Source organism: Doryrhamphus excisus, chromosome 23 (genome assembly GCF_030265055.1).
Source record: "Doryrhamphus excisus isolate RoL2022-K1 chromosome 23, RoL_Dexc_1.0, whole genome shotgun sequence".
Classification (NCBI taxonomy): Eukaryota; Metazoa; Chordata; class Actinopteri; order Syngnathiformes; family Syngnathidae; genus Doryrhamphus; species Doryrhamphus excisus.
This window is the reverse complement of record NC_080488.1, coordinates 3,956,942-3,975,000: the sequence shown is the minus strand read 5'-3', so window position 1 is coordinate 3,975,000 and position 18,059 is coordinate 3,956,942. Positions and strand designations below refer to the sequence as shown.

Sequence of the window (18,059 nt, the reverse complement as noted above, 5' to 3'; positions counted from 1 at the left end):
TATATATAAATAAAAATATATATTTTTATATAACTTTAAAGGAATTATGAAACTCACCTTTCGGGATTATCAATTTCCTCTGTAACAAAATTGAGATAGAACCTGGAAAACAGAAGAGCAAGGTATAAGATAGATAGTAAAATAATAATAATAATAATTCATAATGTACCTGCATGCTTCAGCCCCTTGTGGTGTGGCCTATTTACATTTACAATACATACAATACATTTCCAGGGATCTTATTGACAAAAGTGAAAAATAGCAAATACACCAAAATATTCAGACTTATGGAAATGTGCATATGCACAACTTTTTTATTTTTTTATTTTTTTTATTTTTTATTTTATTTTATTTTTTTTTATTTTTTTTTACATTGGCTTGTCATTTTGTCATACGTACCATCCAGCGTATGCGTACATCCCAGAGTAGAAGGCCAGAGGCAAAGAAGACAACTTCATATTGTGTAGTTCAAAGGCATTCTCAAAGTTCTGGGTCTCCCCTGCACACACACACACAAACACACACAAAAACACACACACAAACACACACAGGGTTTAAAATGCATAGTTCGGAGGAGAGGGTTTACGGTAGTTTTAACAATTAGACTGAAGGACACTGTGTGTCTTTGTGTTTGCATTACAGCCTCCAAATAAAGCTCTCCTACCTGTGAAAAAATGGTACAGTCCAGGGAAAATGATGACGCTGAGGGCCAGCAGCTTGCAAATGGTAAGGAAGATTTGAATCCTGGCTGTCCATGTCACACTCATACTATTGGTGTACATTACTGAAGCTGCAGGGACACAAAAAGTCACGTAAAGTACTCACATTCACATTACGGGTACTGCATAACATAACAGGCCGATATACCCGTATGTCATGATCTACTTTCCATGTACTGAATTGATAAGTGTACTGGTGTTTGAGTGTAATCAATATGGGTATAACTCCATATTGATTCAGCTGTTATGTTATCTGCTGCCCTGAGAAGAGTCCAGAAAGTGTTTTATAAACCCGAAAATCCACAGGTTGAGTTCAATTAAGTCAACGCATGACTCAATTCGGCGTGATGTTTTAGTAGCGACTCAAGTACTTACTGATTCCGACGGCTGTGGTCAGTTTGACAGCCATTGGTGGAATACCACAGGGCATGAAGAAAGGCTCCAGGATGTACTGCCCGAATGCCAGAGAGATGACCGCCATCCCAGCAGGCCTGGTGGACAGAGACAAATAATAGGGTGTCAAATCGAATCATTAAAAAATATAAATATAAAAAATATATATTTAAAAAATATATATATATATATTTCTTTTTTATTACTTTCATTTTAACTAACTTATGAAATGTATGAACTATTAATGTTTTTGACCCAAAGACATGAAACATGGTGTACGCTAGCCGAGGTTAGACCGACATTTATATATATATTTAAATATGTATTATTAAAAAATAAATAAAATTAAATAAATAAATAAATTTAAAATATATATTTAAAACATATATATATTTCTATTTTTTTCAAATAATAGGGTGTCAAATCGCATCGTTAAAAAATATAAATATAAAAAAATATATTACATTTTTAAAAATGCATATGAATATATATTTTTTTAATTAATTAATTAATTAATATTAGAAAATTAGTTAGTTTAAAAAATATGTATATTTTTAATATTTTTTTTATTTTTATATTTTTTAATGATTCGATTCGACAGCCTATTATTTGAAAAAAATGGGAAAAATGTAATTTAAATATTTATATATACATATCATTTTTTAATATATATTTTTTATATTTATATTTTTAACGATTCGATTCGACACCCTATTATAATAATATACGTATATATAAATATATATATATATATATAAATGCCGGTCTAACCTCGGTTAGCGTACACCATGTGTCATGTCTTTGGGTCAAAGACATTAATAATTCATACGTTTCATAAGTTAATTAAAATGAAAGTAATAGCTAAAAGTTCTAATAAATATTGTTAAAAACGCTATGGTTAAAAAGTTTACAGAGTGAGACATCTTCTCTACAAAGTATCATTTTAGGCCACTAGAGAGTGAGTGCTCTCGCATGTAGACAAGCTTTGTTGTTTTCTCGGTGAAAAGCAGGCTAGCCTCAGGGCAGAAATTAAACAAGAAAAAAACCTCATAAACACGCTGAAAGTTGCTCTAAACGCTTCTTTCTTGGGAAGTTATCGTGTTTGTAAGTATATTGTTGTATAAAGGACTTACATAGATGCATCTGCTATTTCAAAAGTTGTACTTAAGTTCGCTAACTTCATGCTACTGCTAGTTTGCATTTGCAGTTGGTGTACGTGTGTTAGCTTGCTGTTAGCTGATGTGTGTTTAGCCTGAAACATGAACAGTATTGGAACTTCATTTAATTGTTTATGTATATTTCAGTTACCACTTATTTTTACAAGATAAAGCAAGAAAAGCAAGCCTTGTATGCAGAGTTTTCTTCATTGGTTCGCTGGCACAATTTTGCCTCAGTTTGCATACATTTTCCAGTTAACATACAAAATGGCCGACGTCTTGTGTTATCAATACAATGCATGAGTCTCAGAAGACGTTGTGATGACATGTAGTATTTCCACAATACAAAAATGTCCGCTATGTACTGTATATTCTGTGTACTTTCCTCATTGATTATTCAACTCAGTTCGGTAATCAAATGTATTGTTCTTATTATTAATTGATACAATTTGAATGCATTTAAAATTGCATAAGCATAGACTAATTGTCTGATAGCAGGAAAAAAACGCTAAAAGGAATACACACGCTTCATGGTCAACATTCGACCTTGTAGAGTTGACTATTTCAATTTTTTATAGCATCTCTCTTTTATTTCCATTTGGGCTCATTTGTGGAATTCAAACCGACCAATCAAAATGCAAATCAAATGGAAATGTGGTCGACTGTTTTTGCATCCTGCAGTGATTGACATGTCTATCAAATTTCATGTGAATTAAAATGAAAACTTCACAGCGGGGTGGCTTTTTTGGATGCAAAAAAAAGGACACAACTGATGTGCCATTGAGCAGTTCAAGGATTTGGTACCTTGCGTAAGTCTCCCCTCAACGGTGCCAGGCCTGAATTTTAACTTCAGCAAAGGAATTTTAATACTAATTGGTTACAGACCGAGCATTTTCTTGTTTGTTTATTTTATGGAGCTTTTAGTTCCAACCTAAGATTGTAGTCAAACTGAGACTAACATTACCTGATTGCCGTGAGATCCGCCCATAGACTAATGAAAGCCACTTGTGGGCCAAAAGCCTCCAGTAAATACGTGTAATGCCCCCCAGATTTGTGAATGCTCGTTCCCAGCTCAGCATAGGACAAGGCTCCTGGAAGACATAGACATCATACTGTATTAGCTGTACAATAGCATCTCTGCATCACATTTGTTTCTTGTACACACAACTGGCCTTGAATTCAATAGTATTTCCCCAAATGAACCCCGGAATTGCTTCCTATTTGGGTTTTTACATGGTAATGGTAATGGTTTAATTTCATTTGAACATGCATCAGATTACAATTGAATGCATCACATAATCAGTTCACAGTTCCACATGTCCAAAAGGAGTAGGAAGAAGCAAAGCTTATTAAATCCTACCCCTCCATTTGGTACTTTTACAATCAGTAACTGTTACATTTGTTCACTTCCTGCCATTTTAATTTAATTTTAATTTTAATAATTTTTAATTTTAATAAATTTTAACTTGAGCAATTTAAGAAATTTTTAATTTTCATTTAAGCAATTTAGGCAAATTTTAATTTTAATTTAAACAAATTTTAACTCAAGCAATTTAAGAAAATTTTCATTTAAGCAACTTAGGCAAATTTTAATTTTAATTTAAGCAAATTTTAATTTAAACAAATTTTAACTTAAGCAATTTAAGCTAATTTTAATTTTCATTTAAGCAATTTAAGCAAATTTTAATTTAAGCAAATTTTAATTTAAACAAATTTTAACTTGAGCAAATTTTAACTTAAGCAATTTAAGCTAATTTTCATTTTCATTTAAGCAATTTAAACAAATTTTAATTTAAGCAAATTTTAATTTAAGCAATTTAAGCTAATTTTAATTTAAGCAAATTTTAATTTTAATTTAAGCAAATTTTAATTTAAACAAATTTTAACTTGAGCAAATTTTAACTTAAGCAATTTAAGCTAATTTTAATTTAAGCAATTTAATCTAATTTTAATTTAAGCAATTTAAGCTAATTTTAATTTTAATTTAAGCTAATTTTAATTTTAATTTAAGCAAATTTTAACTTGAGCAAATTTTAACTTAAGCAATTTAAGCTAATTTTAATTTTCATTTAAGCAATTTAAGCAAATTTTGATTTTAATTGATATGAGCATCCAATGACATAATGGGTACCATAGTAAGTGTCAATATAGTGATATATATAGCACATCATGACTGGTTCAAGACTCTTCATCCTTGTATTTAGCAAACATCAACTGCTTGTATTGTTTCTTGAATTGGCTCATCGTTGTGCATTGTTTGACTTCCTTACTCAATCCATTCCATAGTTTGATTCCACATACTGAAATGTTATGGCTTTTTAACGTAGTCCTAGCATAGAAGTGTTTCAAATGTACTTCTTCCCTGAGATCATATTTCTCCTCTCTTGTAGAGAAGTATTAGATGACATGATTCTATGACGAGTTCATGATTGTCACAACACAAAATAGAAAGGAAAAGTAAAAACTCACCAAAGAGTGAAAGCACACCACAAGCGATCCACACAATGAGAGACATTCCAACACTGCCTGAATGTTTAAGGATTCCTTTTGGAGAAATGAAGATCCCTGCTCCAATGATGACCCCAGCGATGACAGAAATCCCAGATAGCAACGTTACTTTCTTCCCCAGTTCCACCTTTTTGTTAGTGGGGAACTTTGACAGACTTTGATGGATTGCTTGTCCATCTTCATCCATGTCAACTTCCTGCGACCTTCTATTCATCTTTCCAAGGACACACACACACACGCAGTTCGGAAAAGACAATGTTGGATGTTTTATCAGCGGAGAGTCACTCAGCCTTTTCTGAGCAGGGAGTTGCAAAACTTCGTAAATTCCATTTGGGGGGGGGGGGTTTGTGAGGTGGGGAGGGGGGGTGCTTCCTCTAATTCGCTCTCTTTCTCTCCACCCTCCTCTTTTATTAAATCCCGAGCACAGAGAGGGCAAAAGGCCCAATTCAGACTGCAATGTTTATTATTCATTCTCGACATTTCCTGGCACTTTTTGCTGGCCTTAACATACACGGACAGTCATCAAATTAAAATAAAATTAAAAAAAATTATTTAGAACACAGTAGTGGAACTTATTAATATCTCATTAGTCAAAAAAATTAAGCAAACGGCTCTTCCGGCACTACTAAGCAAGGCATTTTCAATGCATGTGAAAATAAAACAGCATGGGAATTCCATACTTTTCCCCAGGAGACGCAAACCCGGCTTTAAAAAGCTAAAGCCTGAGGCCTTGGTGTTTGCTAGGGGCGGGGCTTAGTCCGTTATTGCATACTCTGCCCAAGCAGGGCTGCCCGTTGCTGTTTTATGCTTGAATTGCTTCTCTGTAAGGGAAGGGGGGCCCGCAGACAATGTAGTCTTGGGGGCCCTAGGTGCCTTAATCCATCCGCTGTGTGCAGCACAGGTACTTAAACCTAAACCTCATGCAGGCCAGACCACTATATGATATGGTTTGATTCCTTTAAAGGTGTTTATTTACATTTAAAGTATAAAATGTATACTGTAGCTACTTACCACTAATAAATCATAATAATTCTATCAACACATGGAATTAGAGTCACAGCACAAAACTACGCTGCGTTCAAGGACAGACAAACAAAGTGTGAAATCGCAATACATGAGAAAAAACACATCAGTGAAGCATAAAGACATGTAAAATACATGTAAACATCATCACTATTTTAGAAATTACTACCCACATCAATGTGTGGCCTACATGCTAATCACTCGCTAACACGCTAACCAAACTAACCAACTAACTAACCAAACTGCAAAGGATTCAGACCCTGAATTGGGAGACAAATTCAGTATTCAGTACCCACATCTCTGCTGACCTCTGCTGGCTGGCCGGAAACTCAACAGCTCCCATCAATGAACATGAAAACAAATGCTGCCCTCTGCTGGACGTTTCTAGTAAACGTCACTGTGGGGAAAAAAAGCAACCATATTTACTGCAACATACGACTCTTTTTTTCCTTTGAATGTTAAAAATTAAGATTAATGAATATGATATTGTGTCAGATGTGAAACTGGCACGCCATAGCGCCAAACCATATTTGGTTGAAATATACCAAATACATGTTTTATTACACGGGTTCTTAAACTGTAAACAAAAAGCGTCACAGAGCGCATGCGCAGAAACTTGGGTAAGACTCGGGTATGAGTCACTCAAGTTACAGTCAAAGAGCATATGAAATTAACTAACATGTTAACATGTCACTCCCTGACATGTTACGTAATATTAATTTATGTTAATTTAGCTGGCGGTAGCAAGGCTGAGTAAGTGAATGAGTAAAGAAACCGTGTATCTGTGAGTTCTAATTCATTTTTAAAAAGCCAATTTTGAACGGCTCGTTCACTACTCGCACATCGCTATGCAGCTGTCAATCATATGATTGTCATGTCGTGGTGATCCTCCACGTGTGGCCGGAAAAGTGCAATCTTCGGACACCCCCCTTTGGGATGGACAGTGAGGATGAGGACGTGGATGAGGTCGTGAAAGGTGGGTTTTTAGCAGAACTATGTCAGTGTTTTCTTTTTTTTAAGCTAGTCGGCCTCCGCGGCAGCACAGCGCCGGGGACTCGATTTCTGAAGTAACCCCGCCTGACATGAAGTGAAGCCGGCATAGCGTATTTTACAACTCCCGCTGCTGTTTCCCTGCTAGAAGGCTTTTTAGCCGAAAAGAAAGCGATACATTCTTCTAACAAATTTAGCAAATACAAGTTGTGTAACCTAACTAATATGATTTAATGTCTTCATAATATATATTAAACCTGGAAGTACTTTAGAGTAGCAACAAAAAACGGAAAACGACTCAAAGTTTAGAGATGGTGCCACAACACAGTAATAACAGTGTTTCTCACAGGTATACAATGTATCTGTGGCGCTGGATTGCTAAATAAATAACAGTATTAAAGCTATGTCTGAATGTGTTTTTATTGCAAATATCAATGAAGTCAAATACCTGTGTTTAGGTCCACTAGATGATGACGGCCAACCTCATGGACTATGCACCGTGATCTACTCATCCAGTGATCGTTTTGAAGGACACTTCACGCACGGAGAGAAGAGCGGGAAGGGCAAATTCTTTTTTTTTGATGGAAGGTATATATACGTAGTATATAGTCAGAAAAAAACACACACATACACTCCCTCTGATGCATTCAGAGCCACACAAAACAGTCGGCAATGACAAAACTTAACACAACCTACCTTCTTCTCAGTACCTTGGAGGGCTTCTATGTGGATGATGCTCTTCAGGGCCAGGGCGTGTATACGTACGAAGATGGAGGGATCATGCACGGCACATATGTGGACGGTGAACTCAACGGGCCAGCTCAGGAGGTAGATGGAGAAGGTCGTCTGGTCTTCAAGGGCCAGTACAAAGACAACACTCGCTATGGTGAATGCTGGGTGTACTATCCTGTGAGTTACGTCCATGATTACTGCTTATATAGAACTTCACAAATAATCCTGTAATTGAATGTTTTGTATATTGTGTTGCTTCCAGGATGGAGGTTGTGTATTCGGCAAGGTGAACGAAGAGGGGGAGATGACAGGAGATTTATTAGCGTACATCTACCCTGATGGACGCACCGCACTTTATGGAAGTTTTGTGGACGGAGAACTCATCCAAGCTTTGCTGGCCACCCTGACTGTTGGCGAGACAGGAAGGCCGTCTTTTGAGGTCACGCCCAATAGTAAGCAAGTAGCCATGATACACAGACACTTCTACATGCCTCACAAAAGTGAGTACATTTCTGCTAACATTTATAACATCCGCTATGCAAGCTGTACACTGACTACTTTACATTGCATTAAAATGTTGGTGAGAGTCTATACAGTAATCCCCGCTTTTGTGGTAATGGTAATGGTTTAATTTCATTTGAACATGCATCAGATTACAATTGAATGCATCACATAATCAGTTCACAGTTCCACATGTCCAAAAGGAGTAGGAAGAAGCAAAGCTTATTAAATCCTACCCCTCCATCTGGTACTTTTACAATCAGTAACTGTTACATTTGTTCACTTCCTGCTTTCCTAATATAGTAAAAAAAATTGTGTTTTTTTTTGTCACATTCTGAAGTACGAGGTGATACGAGCATCCAATGACATAATGGGTACCATAGTAAGTGTTAATTTAGTGATATATGTAGCACATCATGACTGGTTCAAGAATTTTAATTTTAATTTTAATTTTAATTTTAATTTTAATTTTAATTTTAATTTTAATTTTAATTTTAATTTTAATTTTAATTTTAATTTTAATTTTAATTTTAATTTGTTCACTTCCTGCTTTCCTAATATAAATTTTTGTCATTCTTTATTTTATTTTATTAATTTTTATTAATTTATTTATTTAGTTACATTTAAAAAAAATTAAAATAATTTTTTATCATGTATCAAAGTACAAGGTGATATGAGAACTTGCCTTCCAACAGGACATAATGTCTGTTTTGGTCAAGTCGTTTGTAAAATAAATTACCCGCAAAAAATGCGACTTATACTCCAGTGCGACTTATGTATGTTTTTTCTACCTAATTATGCATTTTTGGCCTTGTGCGACTTTTTTTTTGTTTGTTTGTTTTTTTGTCCCGTACCGAAGTACAAGGTGATATGACCATACAATGACATAATGTGTACCATAGTAACTGTATTGCATTTTAATGCTGTATTTTATTGCACTTAATTAGTCCCAGCATGACCATGATATGTGAAGTAGGATCCCTTATTTATAACTTGTATATCAAAACACTTGTTTACAACTGTCTAAATACTGTATTTTTTAAATTATTAGAGCCCTTCACACATAAAATAACACCCCTATAGTTACATTTTATTTTCAACTACTTTCTTCAAGGTGCAGTTTACACACATGACAAGTCCACGTCCACTTGTATTGCTACCCATGCTTTGCTTCCAGACCCTTATGAAAACCAGAGGTAGGTCAGCTTTATCCAGGACTTAGACGCACACGTCTTCTATATAAGATCTTCCTGTGTTTGTTGAGGGTTTTTGTGGCAGAGTCCATAATCGAAGGTGCCGGACAGGGTCTGTTTGCTAAGACGGATGCTGAAAGAGACACTGTGATGGCTTTTTACAACGGAGTAAGAATCACACACTCTGAGGTACAGTATGTAGAAATACAGTATGTACAAACACCCGTATTAGATTGCAGTATTGTCTTGGACTCAAACCCATTTTTTTCCTAAGGTGGACAAGAGAGACTGGGCGTTGAATGGGAACACGATCTCACTGGACGAGGATACCGTAATCGACGTACCGCAGCCGTTTGACCAGACAGAGCGATACTGTGCCTCTTTGGGTCACAAGGCGAACCACTCCTTCACCCCTAATTGCAAATATGACGCGTGAGTACCAAAGAACTTATACAAATTCCGACAATTTTCTTGCTACTTCAAGTATAGGTTTTGGTTTTGCAGGTTTATTCACCCCCGTTTTGGGTCAATCAAGTGCATTCGAACATTAAGGCCTGTGCAGAAGGACGAGGAGCTAACGGTTGCCTATGGTTACGACCATGCATTGACTGAGAAGAACGGGCCAGAGGCCCCCGACTGGTACAAGCAGGAGCTCTTGGTGTTCCAGCAGAGACAGTCCAAAGATGCAGATATTCATTTTGAACAGTAAAACTAATATCAGGTTCATTTTATATGAAAACTTAATGGGATGTTGGAGCAATGCAAGATCCTAATTCAAGATTAAAATGCAGAACTTTGACCCACAAGTGACACATTATTTACTCTACTAACAGCGGACAATCTAAGTAACCAATTTATTGGGGTTTTTTTGTAGTTGTGAAGGCAAAGTGAATTATTTTATAATTATTATTATATTTCATTTCTATCCAGAACATTATTGTTAACCGTTGCCCTAACCTATGTACAATTTAGAGCAGGGTCCAGCGAGGGTCACTTACTGAAAGTGAAAGGAAGCAAGGGCCATTTATAACGTTATTCTTGTAAAATTACTTTTCAATTTGCCAGATTCTTATGTAAAAAAAATAATATTTAATATATATATAATATTATATTAAATTATATATCAATATAATATTTAATATATAAATTAAATAAATTATTTTTTATACTGTAAATATTTTTTAAATTGAAAAAAGTATGTCTTTACAACAAATATGGTATCATTTACAAAGATTTTTGGCTTGATTTTGTGCCAGAACAGGTAGAGGAGTGACAAGTCAATTAAGGAAGTTCAACTCATGATTCACATGACTTATGTTTATGTTTTATGTTTGTACATGTCTTGTGTTTTTTCTTATGTTAAAAAACATAAAACATTTTTCACAATGTCTTATCTTATGTATAACATAAGACATTATATGACTTATAATGTCATATAATTATGACTTATATGACTTATTATATTATCATGATTATGACTTATGATTATACATAAGTATAAGTATACTTATACTCATATAAGTATAAGTAACTTATACTTATAACTTAGACATAAGTATAAGTTACTTATACTTATATGAGTATAAGTATAAGTACACTTATACTTATGTATAAGTTATAAGTATAAGTTACTTATACTTATATGAGTATATAAGTATAAGCGTACTTATACTCATATAAGTATAAGTAACTTATACTTATGTATAAGTTACATACGTTTATGTAACTTACAAGTTACAAGTTACATAAACAACTTAAGTTTATAATAAGTATAAGTAACTTATACTTCAAACTTATACATACGTATAAGTATACTTATACTCATATAAGTATAAGTAACTTATACTTATGTATAAGTTACATACGTTTATGTAACTTATAAGTTACATAAACTTAAGTTTATAATAAGTATAAGTAACTTATACTTATAACTTATACATAAGTATAAGTAACTTATACTTATGTATAAGTTACATAAACTTATTTATAACTTAGAAACTTATAAGTTTATAACCTTATAAATGTTTATTTATAAACATAAATGGTGTTTATATGTATATAAACACTATATTGTTTATAGTCAACAATAAATTAATACTAATAATTATAAAGCAGGGATTTCCTATAGGATTCAGCTCGTTAATTATATAAGGCCGTACCTGTGGCGTCCTGGCATCCTGACAGCCTAAAATCAGGGTCCACTATTGTCAGTGACGTGTCAGAGAGCAGGTGAACGAGTAACTTCCTACAAACTGAAAGCAACTTTATTGTCTTTTAACTTTACACTCCTCAACTTTGCCGTTCAACTTTCATACACTTATTGGAATATATATATGTTAGAGTAATGTATTATAGTTAGTATGGTTCTCATACATAAACGTTAATCGAAGTTTTTGGCTCGGCTAACGCCTGGAGATGGACCGATACCGATACTTCACGTTTAACCAGAAAACGGTGCTCGTCCTCGGTGTCCTGCAAGTGGCGTGTGCCGCTCTCTGCCTTGTCTGCGGCTTCATGGACGCTGTCTTCCGGAAGGACACCCCGCTGAGCACCACCAGGACTCCGGTGTGGGGCGGGATGGTGAGAAACCATAAGCTAACCTTCTCCTTGCTTTGTTGTCGATATTTTAATTAGTTTTATTAAGAAGGCTTAACATATGAAGTTTAACAATACATGTTGTAGCCTGAACCCGTACAGGTGTTCTCATCCGGGTACTTTCGATCTGTGGTAGGCTATACTGCAACTGTTAGTATCGTTTCGATACCAAGTTAGCTCCATTTTAACAGTATTATTTATCAAATATAAATTATTACCCACTGAGGGAGGATGAGATGTGTTTTCTGTGAGAAAAAAATCATTATGTAAAACTTATTTGAAGTCATTGTGATTATTTTTATTTTCGGCGGCTATCAAAAGGAACTGTTGCATTCATGAAATCTGTAATTCATACGAATGTCATCTGTTTTGCAATCCAAATCCCTGCTTTTTTACTTCCTTCCAGGTCGTGGCCTACATTTTAACAGTATTGTTTATCAAATATAAATTATTACCCACTTAGGGAGGATGAGATGTGTTTTCTGTGGAAAAAAACAGCCATTTTTAGGAAAAAAATAATTCTGTGAAACTTATTTGAAGTCATTGTGATTATTTTTATTTTCGGCGGCTATCAAAACGAACTGTTGCATTCATGAAATCCGTAATTCATACGAATGTCATCTGTTTGCAATCCAAATCCCTGCTTTTTTACTACCTTCCAAGTCATGGCCTACATTTTAACAATATTATTTATCAAATATAAATTATTACCCACTTAGGGAGGATGAGATGTGTTTTCTGTGGAAAAAAACAGCCATTTTTTAGGAAAAAAATAATTCTGTGAAAGTTATTTGAAGTCATTGTGATTATTTTTATTTTTGGTGGCTATCAAAAGTAACTGTTGCATTCATGAAATCCGTAATTCATACGAATGTTGTCTGTTTGACTTCAAATTCCTGTTTTTGAACTTCCTTTCAGGTCATGGCTTGTCCCGGTGTTTTGGCTCTTTTTGCATCTCAAAGAAAAAACCCCATACTGGTAAGTCGGCATCCAGTATGTCCATTCCAGGAGTGTGCTTTATAGCAGTTAATTTAGAGCTGCAACAATTAATCAATTAATCAACATCTACTTTGGTATTTGATTTGTTGTTTTTTCTTTAAGAAAGTAAATATCCTCTGATTTCAACCAATCCGTAGTCATCCATGAAAGCAGACCAGGCAAAACAACATCAGTCATCAGTAGCGATCCGAATTAATCGATGGCGGGCTGCCACAAATTATCCTTCCCGCAGGTGAGCGTGATGGTGGCGGTGGCGTTGCTGTCTTGCGTGGGTGCCGTCTTTGTGTTGGGCTACGCTTGTCTAACGCTCACCTACGGAGAGGAGGACAAGGGGGTCTTCCACCACCATGACAGTCCCGAAGTGGTAAAGCACAAATAAAAGCACATACATTAAACACAACACCACAACGACAAACAAGGTTGCTGTCCGCATGCAGACGTTCGTGCTGCATCGCATGGTGAAGGGCGCCAACGCTACTATACTGCTGAGCTGTGTCGTCAGCCTGCTTGTGTCTTCTCTGATCGCTTACGTGGGCTGCTGTAGTCTCCCCCGCTGTGGATGCTACGACGCCAGAACCGGACTTGTACGGATAAAATACGGATTCAATGTAGTCTCGGAACCGCAGCTGCAGTGATGCCACGTGGCGTTTGTGTATTGCAGGAGACGCTGGTTCCACAGTGCGACCCTGGAGATGCTGAGATGGTGTGCACCTGGCAAGGTAAGCTACCCGCCGTCATGTGTTAAATATCGAATGTCCGGTATGAGTCTGTGATGATGTCTCGTGCGCAGCCGCAGGGGACGACAGGCTCTTCAATACTCCAGATTGCGGCACCATGGAGGAGGATGACGAAGGTTCCTCCTCCTCCTCCAAGCTGCCGTCATACAGCAGACTAGACTGAGATTTTTGAAATTATGTAGAATTGTGTTTTTATCAATAAATTCTGACTGAAATGTTTACAGTTAATGAAATGGTTTTATGTAAAGACGTTTATTGCAATATTACATGACTAAACTACTGCATAAGGTTTACAAAAACTTAATTTTTATGACAGTAACAGACGCCATGTGTTTACCAACATTTGCATGGAAAAATATGGACACAAAAACATGGAAATTCCCGACTTCCCACCACTATTTTAATAACTGTGACACAGGCAGTCCTGTTGGCCCTGCATCATGCCCGGGTTCGAACCTGCTAAATGAGGGTTGAGAAGCAGATTTCACACAGCCACACCAGATAGCATCCATGTTCAGCAGTGAAACATAAGTCTTTGTCACCCGACGAATCAGTGAACCTCAAGCACACACACACACGAGTCAGTGAAACGAGGCTTTCAAGTACCTGTGAATCAATGATACTTAAATCTTCATTAAGTATCTGTGAGTCTGTAAAATTCGAGTCTTCTACAAGCACCTGTAAATCACAAATTCGGGACTTCGCCAAGCACCCAAGTCACTAAAACGCAAGATGAATCGGTGAAATTCAAGTCGTCATCAACTCAAGTCATTGAACCTCAAATCTTCATCACGCAACCCTGAGTCGGTAAAACTTGAGGCTTTGTCAATGTGAGTCAATGAACTTAAGAGTCTCATCGAGAACCGACAAATCTCACCCACAAGTCAGTGAACCTCGAGTCTTTCTCCAGTACTCATGAGTCTGTAAAACATGAGACAATTCACTGAAATGGATCTGTCAAGAAATCATGAGTCAATAAGTCTTCCGTGAGTCAATGAACCTCGAGTCTTTGTCCAGCACCCATGATTCAGTAAAATGGATCTGTCAAGAAATCATGAGTCAATAAGTCTTCCGTGAGTCAGTGACCCTCGAGTCTTTGTCCAGTACCCATGATTCAGTAAAATGGATCTGTCAAGAAATCATGAGTCAATAAGTCTTCCGTGAGTCAGTGAACCTCGAGTCTTTGTCCAGCACCCATGATTCTCTAAAACATGAGACAATTCAGTGAAATGGATCTGTCAAGAAATCATGAGTCAATAAGTCTTCCGTGAGTCAGTGAACCTCGGGTCTTTGTCCAGTACCCATGATTCTGTAATACATGAGACAATTCAGTAAAATGGATCTGTCAAGAAGTCATGAGTCAATAAGTCTTCTGTGAGTCAGTGAATTTCAAGAATTCGACAATGTGAGTCGGTGAACCCAGACTCTTCGTCCAGTCACCGATGAACGAGTACATGGTTGGTTTTGTGGAGTCTGTGATGCCAGAGTAAAAAGTCGAGAGTTGATTTGAGGACTCAGAAGTCAATAAAATTTGAGTAAAAAACGAGCCTTTGATACTCAAATCTTCAGTAAGTATCTGTGAGTGTGTAAAATTCGAGTCTTCTACAAGCACCTGTAAATAACAAACTCGGGACTTCGTCAAGCACCCAAGTCACTAAAACTCAAGATGAATCGGTGAAATTAGTCTCTCCAGCACTCAGAAGTCAATGAAATTCAAGTCTTCATCAACTCAAGTCAGTGAACCTCAAATCTTCATCACGCAACCCTGAGTCAGTGAACCTCGAGTCTTTGTCCAGCACCCATGATTCAGTAAAATGAATCTGTCAAGAAGTCACAAGTCAATAAGTCTTCCGTGAGTCAGTGAACCTGGATAATTCGACAATGAGCCTCAAGTCTGTTGAGCGCCTGTGAGTCGGTGAAAAACAGACTCTTCGTCCAGTAACCGATGAACGAGTACATGGTTGGCTTTGTGGAGTCCTTGATGCTAGACTAGAAAGTCGAGAGTTGATTTGAGGACTCAGAAGTCAATAAAATTCAACATCTTCATCAACTCAAGTCAGTGAACCTCAAATCTTCATCACGCAACCCTGAGTCAGTGAACCTCAAGTCTTTGTCCAGCACCCATGATTCAGTAAAATGGATCTGTCAAGAAGTCATGAGTCAATAAGTCTTCTGTGAGTCAATGACCCTCGAGTCTTTGTCCAGCACCCATGATTCAGTAAAATGTCAAGAAGTCATGAGTCAATAAGTCTTCAGTGAGTCAGTGAACCTCGAGTCTTTGTCCAGTACCCATGATTCTGTAATACATGAGACAATTCAGTAAAATGAATCTGTCAAGAAGTCACGAGTCTTCTGTGAGTCAGTGAATTTCAAGAATTCGCCAATGAACCTCAAGTCTGTTGAGCGCCTGTGAGTCGGTGAACCCAGACTCTTCGTCCAGTAACCGATGAACGAGTAAATGGTTGGTTTTGTGGAGTCTGTGATGCTCGAGTAGAAAGTCGAGAGTTGATTTGAGGCAAGGTTTTGTTGTGTTGCTTTTTTTCCATAGGGTTAATACATTTATACAACTAAAATTGCGCAATTAATGTCGTTCCCTTTTGTCATTTCCTTTTTTTAATTTAGCTAACAGTAGCAGAGGTAAGTAAACAAGTTAACACAGGAGAGTACCCGTGAGTCCCGCAAGGTTTGAACAGCTTGTGCATGAATCGCACATCTACAAAGCAGTGACTCGTATGAAAGCTCATCACAAATCCACAGTTTAAATTGATTTATGATCACCTTGTTGCATCTCATTCCAACAGAAAAACCAAGCCGCCATTTTACCAGTTGCCATAATGAATGCAAGCACACGCATGCTTTTATGGCTCTGAAGTTTTCATGTCCTCATGATCGTCTTCTTTAGTCGTGTCCTTCTGTAACATCAGCAGCTGCTGCAGGTCCATCCCCGTGGCCCGTCAGCTCCATCATCCCTCCTATTGCTCAAATTGATGCTGCCTCCTGATCCCACAGGAGGCTGGCTCAATATCAGAGGTTTCTGGGACTTCAGCTTGTGAGCCACTGTCATAAAAATGGCCTCCACGTGGTCGCTGTCGTCAGAGCTCACTCCCCCCTGACTGTTCGGATTCTTAGCAGACGTCTCAAACAAAGGCATGGAGTGAGAGTCCGCAAACTGCTGTGCCACATCTGTTCCCACTTGAACAAAGTCTTGGAGATCGCACTTGTTTCCGACCAAGATCCTGGGCACCTCGGTTCCCAAAGCGTGCTGCTTACATTCCTCGATCCATGCGGGTAGGCTGCGAAAGCTGGCGGCGTTGGTGATATCGTAGACGAAGACGACGGCGTGGACGTTGCGGTAATAGTGCTGGACCATGGATTTCCTGAAACGTTCCTGGCCTGCTGTGTCCCACAACTGTATCTATAGAAAGATAAAACTCAGTAATCATTCATAAATATATTGTAAAATAAGTATTATGTACAGCATATGTACATTAAAAAATCATATTAATGTCACCATTTCATCAAGCACTGAGATATCCCAGTGTCTTTGACAGTCTCTATGTCCTTGGTATCAAATCGATATAAAAAATGAGCAGTATCGCCCCACACCAATAACCATGGAATCATGAATTAAAGACCACAATCTCATACCATTGACGTGACGTGTCAATATCATTATATAGTTCATTCCCTACCTGTCAATAAACGTCTTTGAGTCAACATAAGCTGGGATTGCGTGTAAATAAATCAAATACATGCAATAAAATGTTAATAATTGGAATTTATCGGAAGCATCCACCTTGATTTTCTCGCCGTCGATCTCGACTAGCCTCTCCCTGAAGTCCACCCCAATGGTGGCTTCGGTCTTCTCTGGGAACTTTCCGGCGCAGAAGCGGTACGTTAGGCAGGTTTTCCCGACCCCCGAGTCTCCAATAACGATTATTTTAAAGATGCGAGTCCTTGGCGGGGGGAGAAGCACAGAGCTCGTCAGAGAGCTGGAGAATTCACCCGAAGAGACGCTCTGCGCCATGACAGCCGGACTCGCTGAGGGGCTGCTGGACGAGCAACAAACGCCCCTTTTACAGCTGCTCTAAAGTCTAAACAAGTATTACAACACAACTATCTCATAAAATACACCTCTGTATGACAATATGTCATTCATTTGGATTTTCATTGACAGGCATTAACCATATATATGTGAAAAAGGTATAATGTATCATTGTATTTATTCCTGAATCACTGAGCCACGTACAACGTCACCGATGTAAGTCACTTCTCGCGAGATTAAATATTGAATTCATGGGAAATGGAAACGTCACCTCCACTTACTTAATGTAAAAAAAACTGACTTAATTTACTCAGTGAATACGTACCTTTAAAATATGCACAGTGTGATAGTGTTAATAATTTGAGAAAGTAGTCTATACACAAAAACGTATTTTCACTCACGTGAAGCCATAACAAGCACTCTTACATCATGACCTTCACATGCCCACATGTATAGCTGCCCATTTC

General features: G+C 37.1%; 4 protein-coding genes across 7 annotated transcripts in view; 2 read left to right on the top strand and 2 right to left on the bottom strand.

Annotated features, from left to right (window-relative positions):
• Window positions 1–5,068, bottom strand: part of slc7a11 (solute carrier family 7 member 11) — a 14,796-nt gene extending 9,728 nt beyond the window's left edge. For both annotated transcript variants that reach the window (XR_009120888.1, XM_058063554.1), the window contains exons 1-6: window positions 4,739–5,068; window positions 3,234–3,360; window positions 1,095–1,210; window positions 665–790; window positions 400–499; window positions 58–102 (exon numbers count right to left, since the gene is read on the bottom strand). Coding sequence is in view for 1 of the 2 variants with exons in the window: in XM_058063554.1 (XP_057919537.1) it covers window positions 58–102; window positions 400–499; window positions 665–790; window positions 1,095–1,210; window positions 3,234–3,360; window positions 4,739–4,991 (767 nt within the window). In the remaining variant the exon portion in view is untranslated. The remainder of the gene's footprint in view (window positions 1–57; window positions 103–399; window positions 500–664; window positions 791–1,094; window positions 1,211–3,233; window positions 3,361–4,738) is intronic.
• Window positions 5,069–6,444: 1,376 nt separating this feature from the next.
• Window positions 6,445–10,261, top strand: setd7 (SET domain containing 7, histone lysine methyltransferase). The gene is made up of 8 exons (XM_058063431.1): window positions 6,445–6,776; window positions 7,249–7,378; window positions 7,498–7,699; window positions 7,785–7,974; window positions 9,138–9,219; window positions 9,288–9,405; window positions 9,491–9,648; window positions 9,721–10,261. Exons 1-8 carry the CDS (start codon window positions 6,737–6,739, stop codon window positions 9,923–9,925), a joined length of 1,125 nt encoding a protein of 374 aa, XP_057919414.1. The 5' UTR covers window positions 6,445–6,736; the 3' UTR covers window positions 9,926–10,261.
• A 1,124-nt stretch (window positions 10,262–11,385) lies between these two features.
• On the top strand, window positions 11,386–13,780 carry zgc:113425 (uncharacterized protein LOC541425 homolog). 2 transcript variants are annotated; one of them, XM_058063796.1, is made up of 7 exons: window positions 11,402–11,445; window positions 11,665–11,796; window positions 12,730–12,789; window positions 13,043–13,174; window positions 13,248–13,394; window positions 13,472–13,529; window positions 13,601–13,780. In XM_058063796.1, exons 2-7 carry the CDS (start codon window positions 11,731–11,733, stop codon window positions 13,708–13,710), a joined length of 573 nt encoding a protein of 190 aa, XP_057919779.1. In that variant the 5' UTR covers window positions 11,402–11,445; window positions 11,665–11,730; the 3' UTR covers window positions 13,711–13,780. The 2 variants fall into 2 exon arrangements, with proteins under 2 accessions (XP_057919778.1, XP_057919779.1); XM_058063795.1 differs by having other exon boundaries at window positions 11,386–11,796.
• rab33ba (RAB33B, member RAS oncogene family a) lies at window positions 13,778–17,817 on the bottom strand. Of its 2 annotated transcripts, none has more exons than XM_058063794.1 (2): window positions 17,344–17,817; window positions 13,778–16,956 (listed from the first exon to the last, which is right to left on the bottom strand). In XM_058063794.1, exons 1-2 carry the CDS (start codon window positions 17,572–17,574, stop codon window positions 16,468–16,470), a joined length of 720 nt encoding a protein of 239 aa, XP_057919777.1. In that variant the 5' UTR covers window positions 17,575–17,817; the 3' UTR covers window positions 13,778–16,467. The 2 variants fall into 2 exon arrangements, with proteins under 2 accessions (XP_057919777.1, XP_057919776.1); XM_058063793.1 differs by having other exon boundaries at window positions 13,780–16,962; window positions 17,344–17,816.
• Window positions 17,818–18,059: the final 242 nt, after the last annotated feature.